The sequence below is a fragment of the Ipomoea triloba genome, chromosome 2 (assembly GCF_003576645.1).
Source record: "Ipomoea triloba cultivar NCNSP0323 chromosome 2, ASM357664v1".
Lineage (NCBI taxonomy): Eukaryota > Viridiplantae > Streptophyta > Magnoliopsida > Solanales > Convolvulaceae > Ipomoea > Ipomoea triloba.
Genome location: NC_044917.1, coordinates 7,272,755 through 7,294,785, shown reverse-complemented (window position 1 = coordinate 7,294,785; position 22,031 = coordinate 7,272,755). Strand labels below are relative to the sequence as shown.

The following is a 22,031-nucleotide window of genomic DNA, read 5'->3' as shown; positions in this document are numbered from 1 at the left end:
TTAATAATCTTTTTATAACAAATCAAAACTTATAAACTTTAAAACGACTCAAAAGGCAATAAACACGGTTCAAAATAATATTTTAAAATAATTACTCACAAATCAATTTTGAACGCATATTATTATATTCATTCTTGTTCCGATGACAACTGGGCTAGCTCCCTGATTGTGGCAACTTTTTTGTGGTTTCAAACTTACTCCACACAACAATAGTATAATGGATGACTTCCATAATGAACCAAGCAGGATGGTTTTCAGTTGACTTTGGCCAGAAGTAGTCTTCACCAGGTGAGTACTTGAAGTAGAATTTTAAATTAAAGTTTTGGTTATTTAATTAATAATTACCATCTAAAAATATCATATTTAAACTTTTGATAGCTGCTGCATGCCTGAAACTTTGAGCATCTAATTATTATTATAATATAAATAAATCCCCTCCATGTGATTGTCTTAAAGCTAGGTTTGTAGGCAAAACTTAAGGCGTGTGGAGATAAAGACAGGCAATTGCGTGCTAAGCTCCAAATTACTTGAGCTTATAGCTTTAATATATAAGTTAATTTGCCATCCAGATCGGACGCGCGGAATTGAAAGAGCATTGGGCTTGAAGAATGCAATAAGTTGTGCTGCACCTTAATTAATTGAGAAATATAATAATTGTTATTTTACAGCCTAATCTAATCTGGATATTGGGAAATTAAAAAGACCAGACTGAAGTAGAAATATAGTTGTCATTGGAACATATATATTAAGCTACACTAGATGTTATTAGTGCATAGGGATAACAATGGTAATTTTTCAGCATGAATTTTGGCATACGTGGGTTAATATTTTTGAGTCATAGTGGCGGTGGATTGATGTGGGTTTTAAATTAAACTAGTATGTATATACGGATTTTATATGTAAAATTCACATAAAATTCAAAATTTACCCATCGTGTATTATTTTCAATTTTATTTGTACGACTTAATAATAATACAATAAGTAGTATTTGTTCCTAAAAGTTTACAACAAACTATAGCTCGCACATATATATTCATTTATTTTTAGTTTTACATAGATAAGTTTGTTTGAAAAAGATGAATAATTCAGTTAATACATTTGGTTTTTTATTTTTATTTTAGTATATATAGTGAATTTTACCATTTTTAAATAGTTTACATATTTTTAACTATTAAACAAGTTAATTCCAGCGGATAACCTTTGTCTTTGGTGACAATTCTAAATTTAGTCTCAAACTACTATTGCGGAGAGTGAGGGACAAGGTGATTTTGAAAGTAGCCCTTGCGAGTCAATGATGAAATGGATAGAGAAAGTATAGAGATACGCCAAGTAATGATTGTAGTCTAGTGTCATTCTCAGCTTGTCTCTGTATGTGTTTTAAGCAATATGTGCATTTTGAACTAAGATGTTTGTTACTTTCTTGCTAATTAAATTATTAAAAAATTAATTGCATAGAATATATATTTGTTGGGAATACTTTTTTGAAAAATTAATTAACATATTTTATATTATTCAGTAATCATAATAATTAGATTACCTACATACGTCAACCATACGAAAGTCCCAATTCTCCGCTTTCTCAATTTCGCCTATTATATATATATTTTGGGCAAAATGAATTCGTCGTGCTACAATATATGTGGGCATGGGCATAGTGTATACAAGGGATTACAAGCTAAGGTCGGGGAATGTGTTTCAAATTAAAAGTACAAACTAACGGTGACCAAAAAATTCTAAAATTTCAAATTTAAACTTGGCTTATTAAACAATATGAAGAGGGAGATTTTTTTTTAGTACTACAGACTCTTTTTTTTTTCTTTTTCTTTTTTTAAGTATTACGGAGTCTATTACAATATAGTACGTCATAGAGATGTCATTGAGTTACAAGTTACATAGTACTTGACAGATGACAATGTTTTTAGATATATATAAAAATCGAAATCGTATAGTGCGTGGCGACAATTATTAGGAAGTAGCTAAGTGGGTAACGTAGTATTGTTGGTTTCCTGCGATGAAGGTCCATGCCACAAGCACAAGCAGGACGATGAAGGCATGTCCAGACAAGAAATATTCTATTCGATTTATAAATATAATTCCAAACAATTCAAGTTGACTGCAATATAACGTAAGGCTCGCCAAGTACGTGTGCTTCAGAAATTGCCACTTTTTCTTTTGCTTCCCTTTCGTACGTATTATTGAGTGTTCACCATGTATCCATCCATACTTGTGTGGACCTCTCCCCCTCAATTATTGTGTTTATCTTCTTTATCAATATACACTTTGTGTCCCCATCCTCCACTCCTCGAGTCTTGATACAAAGTACCTCTTAATTAATGTTATATTTAAATATGTATGGTATATCCTATCTCGTCTCCATCCAAGAAAAACAAGATAGCTAGAGATCAGAGCAAAAGGAAAAGACACCAACTGAATGTGATGAGGAAATTTTTTATATAACATATCTTTAATTTATTACTCCGTATTAAGTATACCTTACTCAATAGGCAATTTACTGAATGCTCTTAACATCAATTAACTAATTTAACAGTTCTCAATAAACTTTGAATTTTCAATTTTAGTTAATTTTTCAATTAGAAGTGTAACTCCAATGTTGTGGTTTTTTTTTTCAAGGTTTTCTTTTGGGTGCCAAATAGGATTTAAAACAAAAGAACAATTAAAAAATAAAAATAGGGAGAGTGGTTGCCAAATATAGCGACCACTGAAGTGCTTCTCATTGTGCATTTGTATTGATGGCAACCTAACACCCGGGTCTATTTTATTGGAAAAGTCTTTGTCCAACAAGAATAATGAAATTCTATTGGGCTAAGGAAAGAAGAAAGTATGGAGCAAAATAAATAAAAGAGGTGTTGTCAGGGGATATAGAATCCAGAACCTTCCATCATTTAACAACACAAGCATCAACTACCCAGGCTACTCAGATCTTTTATGTACTCGAGGGCGGAAGCTATACATGTACTTATGCATGTGGAGTGCGCTGGAAGCAAAGTAGTGGCCACAAAGAGTATAGGATTGATACGCATTGAGCGCACCAACACTACCCATTGAAGTTCTCTCGGGTCTTTGGTTTTCTTCAAGGCCGCCGCCTCTATGAAGCAAGTGGATCGTAGGCGACGTCCGATCATCTTCCCCTGCTGCCATCTCCACCTTAGATAGCGTCCGCCTTCATTGTCTTCTTTGTCGTCATCGTTTTCTCCTCCACCTCCACTGCTACCGGTCGTTGCTCTCTTATTTTTGCACTGTTGTTTCCCTTTGCTTTGTTTTATTGGTTTAATTTTGTTTGCAGTTTCTGTGTCTTTCCTCTGGTTGTTTTAACGAATTTCTCCCTCCCGTTTACTTAGCGAGTTCTTTTTTCATAATGCGTGAAACAATAAAACTAGTCATGGCGTATGTGAATCCCATCCTGGGTGACAAACATAACAATGAAAAAGAGACTCCTTTGAACTATGATATGCAGTTCACCCCAATGGAGATATTGTCAAATGGATAGAAGAATGGAAATAGATACTTAGGTGGTATGCAAGACGATTATTCAACCAGTGTCAGTCATGGGTACGTTTGACCAAATCATTAAAGAAGCTTTAAGTTCCTTCAAAATATTCAGGTTCAAAATTGTAAAACAGTCTGTGAATCAAGTTTTCTATAGCATTGCTAGGGAAGTTGTTTATATGTCTGATTGTAAGGAATGCTTGATCATTTCATCTATCTATATTGTAAACGTTTCAGCATATGATTAATGAATTAACTTCTTTATTTTTAAAAAAATAAAAATTAAATGCGTAAATTTTTTATATTATTGAAAGTTACACATTTGCCTTTTATGGTAAGAGTTTTTTGGCAAATTGGGGTGAGAGTATGGTACTATGGTAGTGTGGGCAGAATATTAAACAGGAAAGGAGTGGCAAGCAGTGAAGCCACGTCAGATTAGATTGAGTGTGGTGATATTCGTCCACGTAAGAACATTTAGATTCTAAAGCAGGTGGATAATCCACTGGACCACAACCCAAATCAGATATAGTCACATGGACGTGCCACGTAATCCAGACAAATAACTACCGAATAAACAACTATATATATATATATATATATAATTTATTTTTTTTTAAATTTATTTTGTCCATAATTTAGGTTTTAGCATGTACCATGACGCCATAAATCCCTGCCACCTTCCAGCTAGCGCATAGGCATAGGATGCCCCATGTCTAAAGTAGCGATTGTTAACTTCGACTGTACTTCAATACCCAAAAAAGGAAAAATATATATGCATATACAACTATAGAAGTACGTGGTCCGAGTAATTGAAGTATGTACTTTATCTTAATTAAAAATTTAAATTAATAGTTTAATTCACATTTATTTTTATTTTTTTTGTGATTGGATTGCACATTTATATTTATATATTATATATATTCAACATGCCCTTTTATGTGTGCGGTACTTTTTTATGGGCTCCAAGCAACATGTAGATTAACCCATAATCTTTGGCATAAGGTTGACTCTATGCCAAATTAAAGCATATGCTCCATCTCAACTAAAAGGCTAAGTGATAACATTTATGTTTATATATTACTATATGCTAACACAAGTGATTCGAAGCACCGCCTAAATAAATAGAAAATGATATATGAATTTTGAGGGGCAATTTTTAACTAAAAAATAAAAATTTGATACGAACAATACTATTTAAATAATTTAATTGTTTTAATTTTATTGTGATCACTTTAACCGCCTCAAGTGTTTGAGATTATATTTATTTATGCAATTCTCTTTCTTTTTTCAACAATGAATTTTACCATTATATCATCATATTTATAATTAGTTATTATTTTCTCTAAATTCTTATAATTTCAATTCACTCTAACAATAATAGTGATAATAATAATAATAAAAGTATTACTATAAAAAGGACAATTTGTAAGAAAAAGTACAAAAAGGGACCGAGAAAATCAAATTAGAGTAAAACTTGTAAGAAAAAAGATACAAAACCAAAAAAAAAAAAAAAAAAAAAAAAAAGAGGAAAAGATTGACCAAGAAAGTCTAATTGGGAGTCTAACATAGATTTGCCAAACTTGTAATTCAAATGGTAACTTGGCTTTTAAATGAATTAAAAAGTATTCTCAAATTTATCAAATAAGCTTGCAATGGGTCAACTTGTATGGATAATTATAGCCTAATATCATAAATGAGCCTAATTAGACTAAATCAAGCCATTTATTATACATTTGTTACTTGATTTAATTCTTGAATGAATTTATGACCAAATACAATGAAAATATTGAAACTCTTAACTTTTTAAATGAAAATTACTCAAACTTTTCTACATGCTTGTGTTCAACGTTTCCAACCAAATTTTGATTATTAAATAATTTTTGTATAGAACCGCTTCATGTAAAATGGTCTCACACCATATCAAATCTACTCTTGATTTCTTTCAGGTTATGAATATTGGATCCCTACCTAATTTTATCATAATCTTTGTTAAAAAACTAAATCAGTTAACAAATATAAATTAAAATTAAAAATGAATAATATTAATAATTTAGAATAGTGGAAAGAGTATTTGAATGAAAGAGTGGGCATCGATGGGCGGTCATGGGAGAGGTGGTAGTTAATTGTAGTGTACGTACGGCCATGCCGAGAGCAGCTGAAATTCACGTGCCTCTTTCCTTTCTGCGGACCAAATCTTGCCATCTCACCATACTAACCCCCACTCTCATTACTTGTATCCTCAATTATATTTTATTCAACATATATGCATCTCCCAATAATACACATGGGATCTCTTCCAACTTAAAACACTAACCTCTCCATCTTAAAATTCATTTCATTAGCGAGTGTTTTGTCCTTTTTAAAAACTGTGTTATGTCAATCACCCTGCGTTTAGTAATTTGAGAAAATAGTTCTGATATGTCAATGACCTTGTGATTTAGTAGTTTGAATGAGTAGTTATGAATAGATATTACATTGTAACAGAGTAAGAGTGGTAGTAAGTCTGATTGATTGAATTAGATGCATACAATAGAACTGTGGAGTAAATTTTAGTAGTACATGTGACTGCCAAATTGGAAGGAATAATTTAAGAGAAATGAATAGTGGGACCACTCATTGCATCCATGATCCACCCATTTGACTCTGTAGCCAGCGAGCCAGCAGTTTACAAAAAATCATCCTATAAAAAACGCACAAAGTCGCCTTCTTCTCCTCCCCACTCCAATAAGACTTACATATACAAGGAAGCTAAAGTTCTGTAAAATTTTAAGCTCTTCTGAGAATTGAAGCGATGGCGAAAGAAGCGAAGAGGAAGTGTGAGCTGTGCGGGGATGGAGCTAGGATGTACTGCGACTCCGATGAAGCGAGTCTGTGCTGGAGCTGCGACGAGAAGGTCCATTCTGCGAATTTCCTCGTAGCTAAGCACTCCAGAACTCTTCTCTGCCACGCGTGTTGCTCTCCCACGCCGTGGACCGCTTCCGGCGCCAAGCTCTGCCGCACCGTCTCCGTCTGCCCCGCCTGCCTCGACCAGATTAATCATGCTCAGCTGCGCCGGGACGAGGGAGAGAGTAATCGTGAAATGGGGAGTGATGTTCATCAAGATTTCATTGATTCGGGAAGTGATTATGATAGTGGATATAGTAGTGATGAATATGAGGAGGAGGAAGGCGATGAGAATCAGGTAGTGCCTTGGTCCGCTAGTTCGTCCCCGTCCTCGTCACCGCCTCCTGGACCGAGTTCGTCTGGCGGCGACGAGGGCTCTTTCTCCTCCCGAGACGGCGGCGGTGAAGCCTTTTCTTCTACATTGAGAAGGAGGTTGAGAGACGACCTGGATGATCAAGTAGTAACTTCGTCGTCACTGCTTGATTGATTGTTAGTTCCACTTTTCATCACTAATCCTAAACCGAACATAGGAATTTGTAGGAATATGCAGTTCTGTTTTTTATAAATCTCTGTCTTATGAGTCCAGATTGTACGTGTTCCGTAATATTCAATCCAGCTAATTCTTGATGTTACTGTGTTTGGCTTGTTTTGTTATTCAGATTATTGTTTGGATAGACCTTTAATTATTGATGCTACTGATTGATTACTGAAGCATTGGGTGATTTTTCTTTGCCTCACCGACAATTCTAAATATTAGCATTTGGACATTGAAATTTCGACATTGTTCACAGTGATTTTAGCTTAGCTCACAGGAAGAATTATTAGTATTGCAGACTAGTGATGTCATAGCCATTTTTTGAGGTTGTGGCTGGTATTTCAATTCATTAATGTCTCAATGAAATACAAGTTGGGACTTTTTTTGGATGGCAAAAAAAAAAAAAAAAAACTCACGGCATTAGGAACACCAGGTGCAATGGATTCAATCGAATAAGTATTGACAAGAATTAAACTAGTGACAATCTACTTGGCCATCCTTTCATCTTGTTAGGTGATAAGAGAACCCCGCATTAATACTTAGTGCAACGGGTTTGACAGAATAAGTGTTGACATGAATTGAACTCTTGTTGATGACGAGAAAAAACTTATAACCATTACTCAATGGTGTGCACTAGGTAAACCCCTCCTTGTGCCGATTACACAAAAGAAGTATTTTATTCCTATTAGAAATTGAACTTAAAACTTTGTAATTACCAAGCAAAACAACCCAACCAACTTGGCTGAGATTGAGACTTTCTTGATTTGAAAAAAGAGATCGAGATGATTAGGGTGAGAAAGAGCATTATAAGACTAATTTAAATTCTACTTGTAAAGTTTTAAGTTTTACTTGGTGCAAGAGCATTGTGGGTAATGCGGTGAATCAAAAAGCCTATTACTTTGATTAAGAAAAAAATTGACATCAACCAACAAGGTAAAATATGTTTTTCTTCAAATTTGAAAAAAAAAAAATTATCCTAAGAAAATATTTTCTAGTGAATCAACTAGGCTATTAGTTATTGATATTAAAAAATATTTTACTGTTAGTTCAAAATTCCCTCACATACATTAGGATGATGAAATTTGTAAGTATTTTATAAATTAAGAACATTTTGATCATTTAAACTATAAGTAAAATAACTTAAAAAAAAAAAAACTAAAAGTAAAATATTGTTTAAAATTAATTATTAAAAAAAACAAAAATAAAAATACTATTATACTTGAGCAATTAAAGGCTTTGATCACTTCCCCCAAGCTTTTTTGCAGAGTTGCTGTAAACTATAGACCATGACACCACAACAAAACGACTCTGAGACAGTTTGGTGGAGATAAGGTCATAAGACAATCAATTCAACATGTAGTCTTATCCGTATCACATCACACCGGAAACATTATCCTATAGCAAAACTGTCTTTCATTAACTCAATTCCCTTAAATAAAATCTTGAAATTAAATACTAATAAATATGTTTTCAAAAAAAAAAATACTAATAAATATTGAAAGAACCCTACCTTGAAATTAGACTATAACTAGCTAGACTATATATATATATATAAACAACCTTAAAAATCACATTAAGTAAGCAACATCTCTTTCTGAAAATTACATGCAGCCCTAAATTTTGATTCAGAGTGAAAACGTGCATAGCAATGATCCATTCATCAGTGAAAAACACGAGTAATATATGATGCTAATCCGGAATAAACAACACCAAGCCAAACATTTAATACAGTTCACAGGAAATCTGTGACAACCAGACTATATGAGGATGGGAGAAACATCAACCACAGTTTATTTACATTAACATGATTTCATGCATCACAAGTGTCTGATCAGTCACAAGCATCATACACCATGGTTATACTTTGTAAACTGCATTGCCTTGGTACTGCAAAACAAGAGAGTAACTAGATTGAGAGAACCAGGGCCCAGAAGTACTATGCTAGCAATCACACAGAAAGGAATAGAAGAATTAGGAAAATAAAACAATCTATTTGGACTCACAGGCAAAGAGGAATTGTTTAAGGCAACTTAAAATAGAGAATACAAACCTCCTATCACGGAAGGGTGTGTGAAGTTGGGTTCGGCTTTCTATTATGAATCTGTAGGAGCAAAGGGGGTACGATAATATCATTAGACAATGAAGAAACTATAAAATCAAATCAAAGCTCACACATATAAGATAGTTTAAGAAGCATGGCCATATAGTGAATGACAAATTAACATTTTTCAAGAGTCAACAAATTACACAAGTTTCTGAATGTCTAAATATGCTCCCCATATCAATTAACTTCAAAAACTGCATGAGCTAAAAAATTCCATCTTCATATATATATGCAATGAAGTTGTTAAAAAATATAACTGAACACTATTCTCAATAATTAACAAGTCAGAAGGATATTAATCAACAAGTGTAAATTTTACATACCATTTAATTTGTTTGTTACCTTAATTTTGTGCGATTCAGGAAAATATCAATCAGGCAAAGAGGCAGAATTATTTATAAGATTTTCATTTGTTAGGCAAAGAGGCAGAATTATTTATAAGATTTTCATTTGTTAGACCACGAGGTGTCCTATGTAGGCCCTAACTATAAGAGGCACCTTTAAGCCTGTACCGTACTCACACCAGGCTAGCCGAATTAAGGGACAAAGTGCTGGCCAATGGCCATATTGGTTTTTCCATACAAGGGTAGGGGTTTTGAACTCTCGACATCTCTTAAGGGGATGAGAGTGCACGGCCACTCAGGCCAACTAAGCTGGTTATTTATTGGACTTTTTTCCCTACATCCTTATAGCATTTCTCATATTGCTAAGAGAAGCCAAACCAAAGTTCAAATAAGAAACTAGAACACTAGCAGCAAAGAATAAGCTACCCATGCCAAAAGCTAGAGATTTATTTTCCTGCCACCAATCAATCTTCTATGCAAAAAAAAATTATATAGTTTGTTGATTTTGTCAACTATATTCCAAGAATAAAGAATAAAGCTTCTGGAAAACATTTGCAGGACAATGAGATTCTGGAAATGCAACAGACTGACAGAGTATTAATTTCATTCTTTAACATCAAGACATTTGAAAAGAATTCATCATAGTAATTAGCCCATTGCCCAAGGCAAGTGGATGTAATTCATACAATTTTTGACCCTAAACCCATGAACCTTAAGGGTCTTAGTTTAAACTGTGTGCAGCAGCCATGCTATGTCCATCTGTTAGTCATGTCCTTTTAGAGTTCTTAAGTTGATGGAAGTCATCTTAATGGTTCAGCACCAAAATCATGCCACCAATCTAAATTTCAAATCAGTGGATGGTAGAATTTTTTTTGTTTTAATCAAAGGAAAGGAAAGCCCTTAAAAATCAATAAATCAATGTGATCCTCTTGCCAGGATACTCATGCCACTTATTATGCAATTGAATCCAATCCTAAGAATAACTGTGTATAAATCATCATGTTGTGATTCTCACACTTGATTACTAGATTGTTTCTGATCTAAAGGACATAACAGACTAGAAAGAACAGAAATCTATAGATTACATCATTAACAACAAGTATGCACGATTCATCAATACAAGTAATAACTAATAAGCAACAAAAAGATAAGGAGCAAAGGGAAATGCATTGAAAAACTTAAAGCACACAAGTATACCTTTTCGATCATCATGAGCATCGTGGTACTCCGGCTCGTCTTCTTCCTCCTCCTCGGCTACTGAGGCCACAGAGACAATAGGTTCACCACTAGCATTTCCACTTTCCTTGTCATCGGGATATCTAACAACAACTACAGGGCAAACGCAATGTCTAACACAGTAATCACTAACGCTGCCAAGCCTTCCGTCGTTTCCTCTCTTAGTAGCCCCAAATCCACGGCTCCCCATGATGACGGCACTGAGTCCCAGCCTTTCGACCTCGAGGCAGAGCCTCTCCTTCATATCGTGGTCCTTAACGATGTGGATTTTGAACGGAATCTGCGCGTCCACAAGCGGTTGAGCCAGATCGGTGGCCTTAGTAGTAGTAAAAGTGTCGAAATCATCCTCCAGCTTCTGCTGCGACTCCTCGTTGTCAGTGTCGACGATGGAGAGGTCAACGGAACCCCAGTCAGCTCCATAGAGAACAGAGGTGGGGCGGACATGGAGGAGTATCACGGCGTCGCCGGGACGGAGGTAGTGGTGGACCGCCCACTTGACGGCGAAGGCAGACTCGTCGCTGAGGTCTACGGCGATGCCGATCTTACGCTGGGCTCCGGCGGTTGGGGTATCGGTGGAAGACGGGGTGGCGGGAGGCGGAAAGCGCGGGGAAGATGAACGAACTTTGATGTTGGCAAGGCTTGGAAGGTCCGAATCCGCGGAGTTAGGCTGCATTTTCCGGCGATTGAACTCCGATTGGGTACTCACCGTTTTGATTCGCCGTTGCTACTAGATAATCGATTATAGTTATTGCTCCACTACTGAGACCAGAGGACAGACCAGCAGCTTGGAATTTGGAAACCGGTAACAATAATTTGACAAAGGTTGACGCATGCATTACGCATCTTTTTCACAAAATCACAGATGGCCCAGTTTTTCATTTTACTATCAACGGGCCGGACTGGATATTGGACTTGATTAAAAAAAATAAAATTGGGCCTCACCTTCACAAATTCGATTTTTTTTTTTTTTTTTGGGATTAAACTACTAGGTGAATCCAAATAAAATGCCAATAGTCATCACTTTAGTGTAATATTTATGTACATTAATCTTTATTTTTATGAACATACAAAAGAACTTATAAATCTACTTTGTAATGAATGAAAATAGATAGGATGTACTTGCACTTTAATATTTCTTTATATTAAGGTTTATGTTTTTTATCATATGGACAGATATTATAATTAATCTATTATTATAGCCAAAGACCCTGTGGTAGGGGTGGGTTCGAGCCTCAGTGGAGTGGAGACAATATTGACTCTTTATTCTTCATTTTGTTGAGAAAGTAGCTATGAACATATACTACATTATAATAGAGTCAATAGTACTCAAAAAAAAAATCTATTATTATAGATTAATAAGAGCAAAATTAATGGCTAGTTAAGGTATTTAAGGGATCGAAAAATTGTCCATTGTACATCTTATTAAACATACGGTACACCTCATATTGCTTGGTTTATTTTTTTTATTTTTTTTTTAAATTCAAGAACATATATATTCAAATCTTTAATGTTTTAATTAAGAAATCTATTATATTAATTAATAAAACAAAATAATAAAACACAGTTAATGAATTGTTAAAGGTACTCAAGGGTAAAACTATCAAATGCACATCGGTTAAACATAAGGTGCACCACATATTTGCTCGGCTTCCCTTCTGATCTGTTTGCAAGAGTATAACCCTAATACTATTTTGGAGAAAAAAAATACATAAAGAAACAAACAAACGTATTTTATTTTATTCATTGTGTGAATTAACACATGAATTAAATGTGTAAAATTAAGTTTACATACCAAACGAGGTGTGCATGCAATGTTTTAGTAAACCCCACTCTACACATGAAGTTTTCACCATGCATGAACTTAACGTATGTAACAGAGTATGCATATGAAATTTGTATGAAGAATCATTATATTATCCCATTAATTGAATATCGATGTACAATTTCCAAATTATAAACTAAAATTTCCAAAAAAAAAAAAAAAAAAGAGAACAGTTTCCAATTAGGCAATGGCGTCCCCTATGCTCCCGCAAAAAAATAGAAAAAAAAAACTGCAATATCCTCGGCGGTTATGATCAAAATCCACTGTGTCTTCTGGCATGGCGAGGTCGGTTCCTGGTTGATGTAATCATGCAAGATTCACTGGGCTCAAACAACGGCGGCGGATCAATGGCGGATTTGAAATAAAGAGGAGCAAAGTAAAGCCACGCAGAAATGAAAACAATCGCCAGCGCTTTACCCCAAAACAGCAAAGCTAATAAACAAAGAATTAAACAACAACATCCAACTTTCCAACAGTAACGCCCGCGCTCAAGCTTCTGCTGCAGCACCTGCTTCGTCCTTGACGAAATGGATCTGTTCCGGTCCAAACAACACGCCAGAGAACAGCGCGGAACACTTGGACACGGCGATAATGATGATGATGATGATAACTCTCTCGCGGTCATCATAGACGACGAAGATAACCGTGATGAAGAACTATCTGATGAATTTATCCTAGAAAATTTCTCTGATGATTCTGTTTGTCCCATCGACGCAAAACTTTCACTCCTCGACATCCTCTGCGATTTCGATTTCGATGATGATGATGATAGATTAGTGCTACTGCTCGATCGAGATCTAAACGGAGCCGGCAACGAAGAATCCGTCTTTCGAAGTTTCCTTAACTGAAATTAAAATTAAAATTGAAATCCATCAGTACTCATTTTGATAATTAATAAATATCTATCGAATTGATATATAAAGGTATGTACCAAGGATGCTTCAAAAAACACGGCCTTAAGGACGCGACGGAATTTTCCAGGGAATTTCCCTTTCCGAGCGTTAGGATCATCAGGAGCGTCGACGTCCGAGGAGCGATCTGCATGTGTAGCCTTTCTCATAGTCAAATGTCTCAAAATCTTCGGATCTCCGGCGGCGGCGACGACGGCGGTGGAGGAACCATCACCGCCGCGTCCTCCTCCTCCTCCATGGTCCGATCCGGACGACGAATACTCGGGAAAATCGGCGAAACTATCGCATGATCGAGAGTGTTTAAAGTAGCCTTCGTCGGCAGTTGCGGGCCTCAAACACTTGAAGATCTTGCCCTTCCCTCGCGTCTTCATCACCGCACCACAATACGATGCATGCATAAAAGTGATATGATGGAAAAAGACGCGTAGAGAGGAGAAAAGAGAAGAAAAAAAACAGACCGGGTTTAGGAGACAGGAAATGATATAGAAGAAGTGCGTGGCGTTTATTTAGGAGATCGAATGGGGGGTGGTACGTGGCGGATCTGTGTCGGAGAAAATGAAGGAACGTGGAGTGGGCGGTTATAGTGGCGTTTCGTAAAACAATATAATAGATCGAATGGCCGGCTTTGCCGTTCTGGAATACTTAGGCAAAGCCGCTTCAGAATACTATGAGGCTTTCCTTCTTCAATTACTATACTCTCTCGTTATTATCTAAACCAACGAAAACAAAGGGAAAAAAAAACACAACCGCTTAAAAATATATATCTTAGCAAAGATATCGGACTTTCATCCAAATGTATAGTAAGAGAAACTTTTGTTTTGTGTTTTTATTTGTTTGTTTTTTTCCTGACATTTTCAAATCATGTAAAGGAAAATGATATTTTTCCCTCTGAAAATTTTTCTTAATATATACTTTATGATGTAGTTTAGTATGTGTGATCATTGGTCTTTTTGCCTTCTTGATTTGTGTATATCAGTTATATATAGATAACTTAGACTAGTTTTTCTTATTATAGTCATTTGTTGGGTGCACACATTCGAGTAGTAACTACAAAATTCTATCGTCACACAAATAAGTTGAGTCTATTAACCCTTATTAAGCTTGATTTTTGCTGATTTTATTTAGTATAATTATTTATTTATATAAATCATTTAAAAACATTATATATTTACATAACATGAAATTAATTCTAATTTACGTGTATTTATATCATATTAGGTTTACATGGGCTAATGATATGATAGAAGTTGATGTAAACATTTATATAATCACTAGCATTTTGTATGCACAATACACAAAAATTTATGTCAATATTAAAACATTAATAAATATAAATAATTAAAATTTATAGTTCAAATTATGTATACACAAATAATAAATATATATATATATATATATATATATATACATATATATTATATACATATATGATTTACCACTCATAAAAATTTAATTAAAATATAACACTCTGGCCGTTATTTGTCTAAGCTGAGATGGTGTCATTTGCTTGAATGGTTCCAGTGTCTGATCTGTGCATCCGGGGGGCCAATCTCATGGCTATGGGTTTTACTTTTCGTTCACACTTCGGATTTGGGATTGGGCCATGCTGGATCTCAGGGATTCAACGTGGTCTCTGGATTTCGGGCCTTGTCTATTCTGTTTATGCTACATAATAATATTTATTTTCATAAAACTACAGTTCATTTTTTATATAACTATAATTTTATTTGACATTATATACTTAAATATGTGAAACTGTTATTCAGTTTCCTTTCAACACAACTACAGTATCATTTCGATATAACTATAGTTTCATTGGACAATATACACTCAGATATGTGAAACTATTATTCAGTTTCATTTTATATACACTGCAGTTTTTTTTCAACACAATTACATTTTTATTTTGATATATCTACAATTTCATTTGATAATATAAAAACAAATGTGAGGCAGTATGTTTTGAGATGAACTGTAGTTTCATTTACGGAGCTCCGTTAAGACTTGACGACAATCACTTCTTTAAGAAAGAAATGGTGCCGTTTTTGGACAATGGTCCACGATATAACAACTGACCTAATGGGCCAACTAATAACCTTAACAATTGTTATACCATATATAGACCAAGGTCCACCTTGTATTGTGACTTTGATCTAAAAATTATGTGTATGTAGTTAACATATTATGTGTTTTTAGTTAATAAACATAATATGTTAATAACAATAAAAACACAATCTGAATATCACTTTAAAGCAAAGTTACGTTGGAGGGTTTCCCTTGCATAATTTAGAGACGAATATATCAATATATTGTCAAGCCTGCAAGATACGATTATTTCCATATACATAGACGAATGGCGACCACTATCACAGAAGTGCTCCTTAAACTGCAAATAATACAAAATCCAGACCCTTCAATTCATTTATATATTTGATTGGTCCTAAAAAAGTCCCCTAACCTCATAATATATTCTGCTTTGCTTTTTATCTTTTTCCAGAACATACGTTTTTATTCTAAACGCCTGAAAGACGCAAAAACCCAGTGGCGTAAAACATACGGAGTATATGTTTATTTGAGACCTACCTCATCTTCTCGATCTTTGTTGCAAGAATGTCTTTATATATGCTTGCCTTTCATAAAGTTAAAAAAAAAAAAAAAAAAGCTAAGATACTTCTTGCTAAAATTTACGTACCACGTAAGTCATGAAGAAGGCCATATATCTTACAAATTGACACAGCATCTCATTCCAGGAGCAATTACTTTCAGATGAGACTATGAGAAAGAGATATTCCAGATACGGAACACTTTAATTATGAGCAATAATGTAACAGTTTGTAGATCAGAACAATATAATGCCAGCTGCTATTACAACGTAAGTAACTAAGAAATTAAAGAAATTAAATGCTTTGGATATATCGGATCGGAGGAGAAAGATGAGATGATTACAGATTTATTGGATGGCCTCGATCCGATATGGTATGAGATTAAAGCATATCAGAGCAGAAATGAATAAAATGAAAGTGATTAGTTTAGTTGATGTCCTCCTTTCCCACAATCAACTTTGCTCTGGCGTGTCCGGCCTCGATTCTGAACTGCTCTCCCAGCCCAAAATGCGCCATCAAAAGCCAAGCAAATGTGAGCAGCTCTCCCCCTTTGCCTAGGTACTGAGCATGAGCGTCTCCTCTGCAATGGCACGCTCCATACGACAACAACTCTACCCAAACTCTGCTCATCATTTCCCACACTCTATTCTCAGTGAAGTCATTGCTCTTGCACAGCCTCTCCAGATGAGCTGCAAGTATACACGCGTCGAACAACAGTGACTTGCTTCGATCTCCCTTCACTTCCGACGGCCTCACTTGTGGATTCACTGATTTTAGATTCTCACACGCTTCTTTTCTTTTCTTGTCTTCCAATCTGTTCTGTTCTTCTTCCCACTTGGTTGGCTTCCTCTTTCTCACCTTTTCTGTGAAGCATTTGAGGGTAAACACGTACTTGATGTCTTCCCATGTGGATAACACCATGGAATACAAGTACAAGCGGCATGATTTTTTGACATTTTTGAATGTTTCATGGAGAAAATGGCAGCAGGAGGAGAAGCAGCTCCCCCCTTCAGCTTTTTTCTGCTTTGGCTGTCTGCTGAAGAAATTGGTGGCTTCCTTACAGGTGTCTCTGAACCTGATTTCTACAATGCCTGCCACTGCAGCAGTCATTTTCCTCTCAATCACCAACAGATACAGCAAGTATTCTGAGATGTATCTGCATATCTCTGCATCATGAACATCATTATCCTGTTTTGATGATGAGTCACCCGCATTCTCCTCCTGCTTCTTCTGCGGCTGCTGAGGATTATTTTCAACAGATTTTGCTGCAGCTTCGATATCCCGAGTTTTTGCTTTGGAATTACTGAAATAAAATATCTCAGTAGCAATATGCCACAATAGGACACACTCATCATAGTCCACGTCTTGGCTAACGCTGAAATGAATTTCTGGACCACAATTATAGTCAAGGAGTGTCCATTCTCCTTTAGACGAAGAAATCTCCTTAGCAACACTGGTTTTGGTTGCCTGCTTTCCCTTTTTCTTGATCTCCTCGAAAATAATCATCTTCAATCTTTCATCAACATCTCGAGTTTTACCATATAGACAAGAACAAACCATCTCGGTCAGCCCGACCTGGTCGATCAGATAGGTAACCCAATCCGGCCACTTGTGTAAGCAGTGATTGATGAAGCTATACTGATGCATTTCCTCCGACCAACGCTTGGTCGGAATGATTCCCTTCACTCTTTTAATCCCTTTGGCCACCGTTTTCCTCCAGTTCCGGGCGGATGTGCTTGCAGTAACACTCTTCTCTGAATCCACAAGTAGAGCCGCTATGGTCCACTTGGAAAAGATGAGCTCCATAATCGCAATCAAATCTAAGGCAACACCACCGCCCAGCAAGAAATACGTGACAATTATGTCGCCCGGATGTATATGATGCGGCGAATTCTTCAGGGACAGGGAGAATGTGACGGTTGCGGATACAAGCAGAGCGGTGCAAATGAAACGGAAAATGTAGCCGAAGATGCTACGGACGGCGCTCAGCTTGGTGAACATGGCATCGTAGATGAAGTTGAGCTCCATTTCCATCACTCTAAAAGCATCCTTAAACTCCAATGATCTGTAGAATCTCCTACTCTCGTCCCGCTCCAGGAAGCTAAACATGTGATCAACAATCAGGCCTTTGAAGACCCTGAAGAACTTGTACCCGTGCTTTATAACTTCAAGCTCTTCCAGGGCCTGATATTTTTGTGTCATATCAACAACATCGTCCATATCATCAGCTTTGGCTCCTTTCTCACGGTTAATATCAATCGTGACGGGAAGATTCGCCGCCTGCTTAGACGACATCTCCTCCATAAGCTGGGCGTAATCAGGCCCGGCATCAGGCTCCTCGCGCATCGACTTCTTCAAATTCGCCAGGGACGCCAGATTCAAGGAACGGGTCCGTTCCGCGTACTTAATGACCCCGGCGATAAAAGTGAGCCCCGTTGGGATTAAGAATCTACTCTTGTGAATCCGGTAGCGGTAAAACACAAGCAGAACCGAGAAAAGCTGAACGAACAAGCTTAGCAAATGGCGGAGCCAGAGCTCGTTGTCCTCAATAGCGAAAGCGGTGATGGTGTCGGGGCCACCCAAATGGAGCAAGAGGAAAGGAGCCCAGAGAGGCGCAAGTTCCATGTGTTTAAATGAGCCGCAAGCCTCCGTAGCTTCATCATTTGTACCTTGAATTTGGCTGCCATTGTTGATGAGGCCTATGGCATATGTAGCGATATAGTCCGCTAGCAGATACACACTCCAGAGTGTGACCACACGAAAGCTGCCCTTGGCTCGTGTTCTTGTAGGAGCTGCAAATATTAGCACTATCTGGAAGGCTAGACTGGCCAGAACGATGGTTTGGATGTTCCATTGTTGCCAAATATCATTCAGAAATGAGAATATATTTCTATTTGCAGGATTACCATCTGCGCCTCTCATCCCCATTGAACTTTGACTACTCATTCTTACCCACTGCCCTGCAGAGCATAAATAATATATAAACATAAATGTGCAATCCAACCATTGAACTTGGACTACTCATTCTTACCCAGTGCCCTGCAGAGCATAAATAATATATAAACATAAATGTACAATCCAACTATTAACATAGACTTCAATTTTGTATCAAGTCATGCCCTTCCACCAATGCAAACACAATAAACCAAATTTTAATTTTTATTTGAAAATTTAATCGGTCAACTTTCATGGTAATGGTAGAATTGGCAAAAAGGAAAAATATATGAAAAGCATAATTGGTAATGGGATATAAGTGAATAACATAAAAAATAAAGCATTAAAAAAATATTTAATGTCACTTATACTGCTAACATATTTTTTTTAATTAGCGCCAAGGACTAAGGGTAAAGAAAATATCAAAAGTTAAATGTGAAAAGTAAAATTGGGAAAAAAATATATAAATGTATAACATAAAAGAACAAAAAAAAAAAAAGTTATACTACCAACATAATTTTTATTTAGCTTCAAACTAATATTATTGACTTTTATTATAATTATATATACATACATACATGAAAAAATTATAATATTGTGAACTACAATGTTGTAGGAGTGTTTTATACTATGAAAATTTATACTCTCCCCTTATATACTTCTGATAAAACACAAGGTGCATGCAAATTTTCAAAACACATTATTGTAACACATTGTAAAAGTGTGCAGGGGGTGTTTTAAAATTTTAGTTTTAAAATGCTTATACATATGCCTTTAAAATTCTATATGTGGGCTGAGCAACCTAGCAATCTTTTTAGTTTGAGTCAATCATTTATAAACAATCTAGATGGGGTTTATCCCTGAACACTTTTGAATAGTAATTGCGAATTTCTCTCGTCACTCAAAAAATGTGTATATGTAAAATAGTAAAAAGATAATATATATATATTTAATTGAGAGCAACCCTAGCCAAGTTGGTTAATTAGACTATTCATTACGGAGTAACTTTTAACTACAAGGTTACAAGAAATCCTAGTAGGAGCAACTAACCTAGGATGATTTACCTACTGTGAGTTTCAATTTCCTTATCACTCAAAAAAGTTACAAGTTGAACTCTCAAAGCTGTAACATGAAAGAATAATATAATTAAAGGAATGTGGGAAAGAACAGCATACTTAGTAGTACCTGAATGTTGAGCAAGCTCACAATTGTCTGCTCTGAAAAAGTAGAAGATATGTGTTTCCATTATTATGCATAAGCAGCTAAACATAATATTATAAACATAAAAAGAAATGCAGTGTAAACATACTACTATTGGGTTCCTAGCTTCCTGGAGGGTTGCCCTTCCTTGCATGATATGATTCAGCGACGACTATCACCACACCATGATTTCCTTAAATAGAAACCAATGGCAAAACCAGAAAATCCAGACCCTTCATCTATTTGATTGGTCCTACCATTCTGATTTGCTTACAACTTTTTCCAGTTTTTAATTTGTTCTAGACGTGTGTAAGACGTAATTCCCTGCCAAAAAATAAAAATAAAAATCAGTGACATGAAACATGTGCACTACGCTTTGGCTAATACAATATACAGCTAGCCTACCCAATTATTATCTCTTTGTTGCAAGAGTGAGACTGCGTGCAGAGAAAGTGTAACATATAGATAAATATATGCTTGGCTTTATTAAAGAAGAAAGACAGAAAAATTAAAGTTAAAGATACTCCTCACATATATTTAAGCATTTTATATATAGTACAAAACAAGCCATCACTAGTTGTCAAGAAGACCATTGTCTTACAGACTTGCATTCTGTGGTATCTCATTATTCTGCGTTCCAACATTCTAGGACCTTACTCCTTTTATAATATATATATATATATATATATATATATATATATATATATATATATATATGACAGAGTAATTGAGCAAAAAGCATCCGACCCGAATCACAAGAAGACAGACAGACTCAGGAAATTAAACAACCACCGGTTATGCTGAGGAGAGAAGTTATTGCCATTGTTGCAAAGAAAACATTGCTCATAAATCATAATAATGCACTTGAAGAAGGGAAAATATGCACTCGAAGAAGGAAAATGTGCACTCGAAACAAAATTATTGGGCACAAGGTAAATGTAAGGGAAAAAATAACATTATTCTAAATAATATAATGTTCTTTTATGTGTGAAAAGAAATCCAAAACCTTGCCAAGTTTAATACTCCCAAGTCATAACAAATACTCCGTAGAAGTCTAATCTTCAAGCTGATCGATAATTGTGCTTTGTTTTTAGCTTCTATCAGTTTTCAATCTTTGTTCTAAACGTGTGAGTAACGTTATTCTATGTAAAATCAGTGCTATTCAAAGATCTGGGTAAACTATCAATTATCCACACTTCCATAAATCAAAGTTCACTTTTTATTTAGTCCCTAATGAGATTGTGTATGTGTTTTATCACGAATTATGCACTAAATCATGCAATATCGATCTATGAATAGGCTTCAATTTGCAATTGTTATACCATGGACCGTGGTTCATATTACATTATGAGCCTTGATACAGAAGTTCTGTACCCTCAATAGTTAACATATTATGTATCTACCGTTAACTGTACATGTAAACAAATAACTTGATAATTGTTGACAAATAATATAATAACTACATGTACAAAAATTGTCAATTACAAGTACAACATGTCATCAAAATGTGTCAACTACAAATAATACAGAGTCTAAATGTTATTTTTGGACCAAAGTCTATACAATACAATATAGACCCTAGTCCATGATATAATTTGCCATCGATTTGTACGTAATCAATTAAGTTTGTTTGTTTTACCATCGATTTGTACGTAATCGATTAAGTTTGTTTGTTTTATCACGAATTGTGAACTAATCATGTAATATCTATTAATAGGTTTCAATTTGTACGTAATCAATTATATTAAATGCTTTCACATATTATCATATCATCACAGTTAAGAATTTTGTCAGTTTTGAGTCAATTGTGGTGTACCACAAAATGCTGGTCTGTGGTGAATTAATGAAAAAAAAATATAGTGACATTTTGATAATTTCTTACACTATATATATTTCGGTGGTGCACAATGTGCTCAGGTGTGGTGTACTTATGAGCGATTTGTGGTGTACTT

The 22,031-nt window shown here is 35.4% G+C and overlaps 4 protein-coding genes across 7 annotated transcripts; 1 reads left to right on the top strand and 3 right to left on the bottom strand.

Moving 5' to 3' along the window:
• Positions 1-6,215: 6,215 nt before the first annotated feature.
• Positions 6,216-7,048, top strand: LOC116009681 (B-box zinc finger protein 23-like). The gene has a single exon (XM_031248801.1). It carries the CDS (start codon positions 6,299-6,301, stop codon positions 6,875-6,877), a length of 579 nt encoding a protein of 192 aa, XP_031104661.1. The 5' UTR covers positions 6,216-6,298; the 3' UTR covers positions 6,878-7,048.
• Positions 7,049-8,516: 1,468 nt separating this feature from the next.
• LOC116005073 (universal stress protein PHOS32-like) lies at positions 8,517-11,418 on the bottom strand. 2 transcript variants are annotated; one of them, XM_031245315.1, is made up of 3 exons: positions 10,571-11,418; positions 8,976-9,026; positions 8,517-8,866 (listed from the first exon to the last, which is right to left on the bottom strand). In XM_031245315.1, the coding sequence occupies exons 1-2, from the start codon at positions 11,280-11,282 to the stop codon at positions 9,019-9,021; spliced, it is 720 nt and encodes a 239-aa protein (XP_031101175.1). In that variant the 5' UTR covers positions 11,283-11,418; the 3' UTR covers positions 8,517-8,866; positions 8,976-9,018. The 2 variants fall into 2 exon arrangements, with proteins under 2 accessions (XP_031101175.1, XP_031101166.1); XM_031245306.1 differs by having other exon boundaries at positions 8,517-8,812.
• Positions 11,419-12,607: 1,189 nt separating this feature from the next.
• Positions 12,608-14,002, bottom strand: LOC116011436. Its single transcript, XM_031250998.1, has 2 exons — positions 13,363-14,002; positions 12,608-13,275 (listed from the first exon to the last, which is right to left on the bottom strand). The coding sequence occupies exons 1-2, from the start codon at positions 13,738-13,740 to the stop codon at positions 12,685-12,687; spliced, it is 969 nt and encodes a 322-aa protein (XP_031106858.1). The 5' UTR covers positions 13,741-14,002; the 3' UTR covers positions 12,608-12,684.
• A 2,113-nt stretch (positions 14,003-16,115) lies between these two features.
• Positions 16,116-20,396, bottom strand: LOC116011460. 3 transcript variants are annotated; one of them, XM_031251027.1, is made up of 3 exons: positions 20,189-20,396; positions 20,055-20,096; positions 16,116-18,905 (listed from the first exon to the last, which is right to left on the bottom strand). In XM_031251027.1, exon 3 carries the CDS (start codon positions 18,889-18,891, stop codon positions 16,372-16,374), a length of 2,520 nt encoding a protein of 839 aa, XP_031106887.1. In that variant the 5' UTR covers positions 18,892-18,905; positions 20,055-20,096; positions 20,189-20,396; the 3' UTR covers positions 16,116-16,371. The 3 variants fall into 3 exon arrangements, with proteins under 3 accessions (XP_031106887.1, XP_031106885.1, XP_031106886.1); XM_031251025.1 differs by having other exon boundaries at positions 16,116-18,984; positions 20,065-20,096; XM_031251026.1 differs by having other exon boundaries at positions 20,065-20,096.
• Between the last annotated feature and the right edge of the window lie 1,635 nt (positions 20,397-22,031).

What these genes read in the sequence shown, in the direction of transcription:
- LOC116009681 (XM_031248801.1), top strand. Translation starts at nt 6,299, where the DNA reads ATGGCGAAAGAAGCGAAGAGGAAGTGTGAGCTGTGCGGGGATGGAGCT.
- LOC116005073 (XM_031245315.1), bottom strand. Translation starts at nt 11,282, where the DNA reads ATGCAGCCTAACTCCGCGGATTCGGACCTTCCAAGCCTTGCCAACATC.
- LOC116011436 (XM_031250998.1), bottom strand. Translation starts at nt 13,740, where the DNA reads ATGCATGCATCGTATTGTGGTGCGGTGATGAAGACGCGAGGGAAGGGC. An exon ending in TGTTTTTTGAAGCATCCTTG is followed by an intron (nt 13,276 to 13,362) that starts GTACATACCTTT and finishes TTTTAATTTCAG; the next exon opens with TTAAGGAAACTTCGAAAGAC.
- LOC116011460 (XM_031251025.1), bottom strand. Translation starts at nt 18,933, where the DNA reads ATGTTTATATATTATTTATGCTCTGCAGGGCAGTGGGTAAGAATGAGT.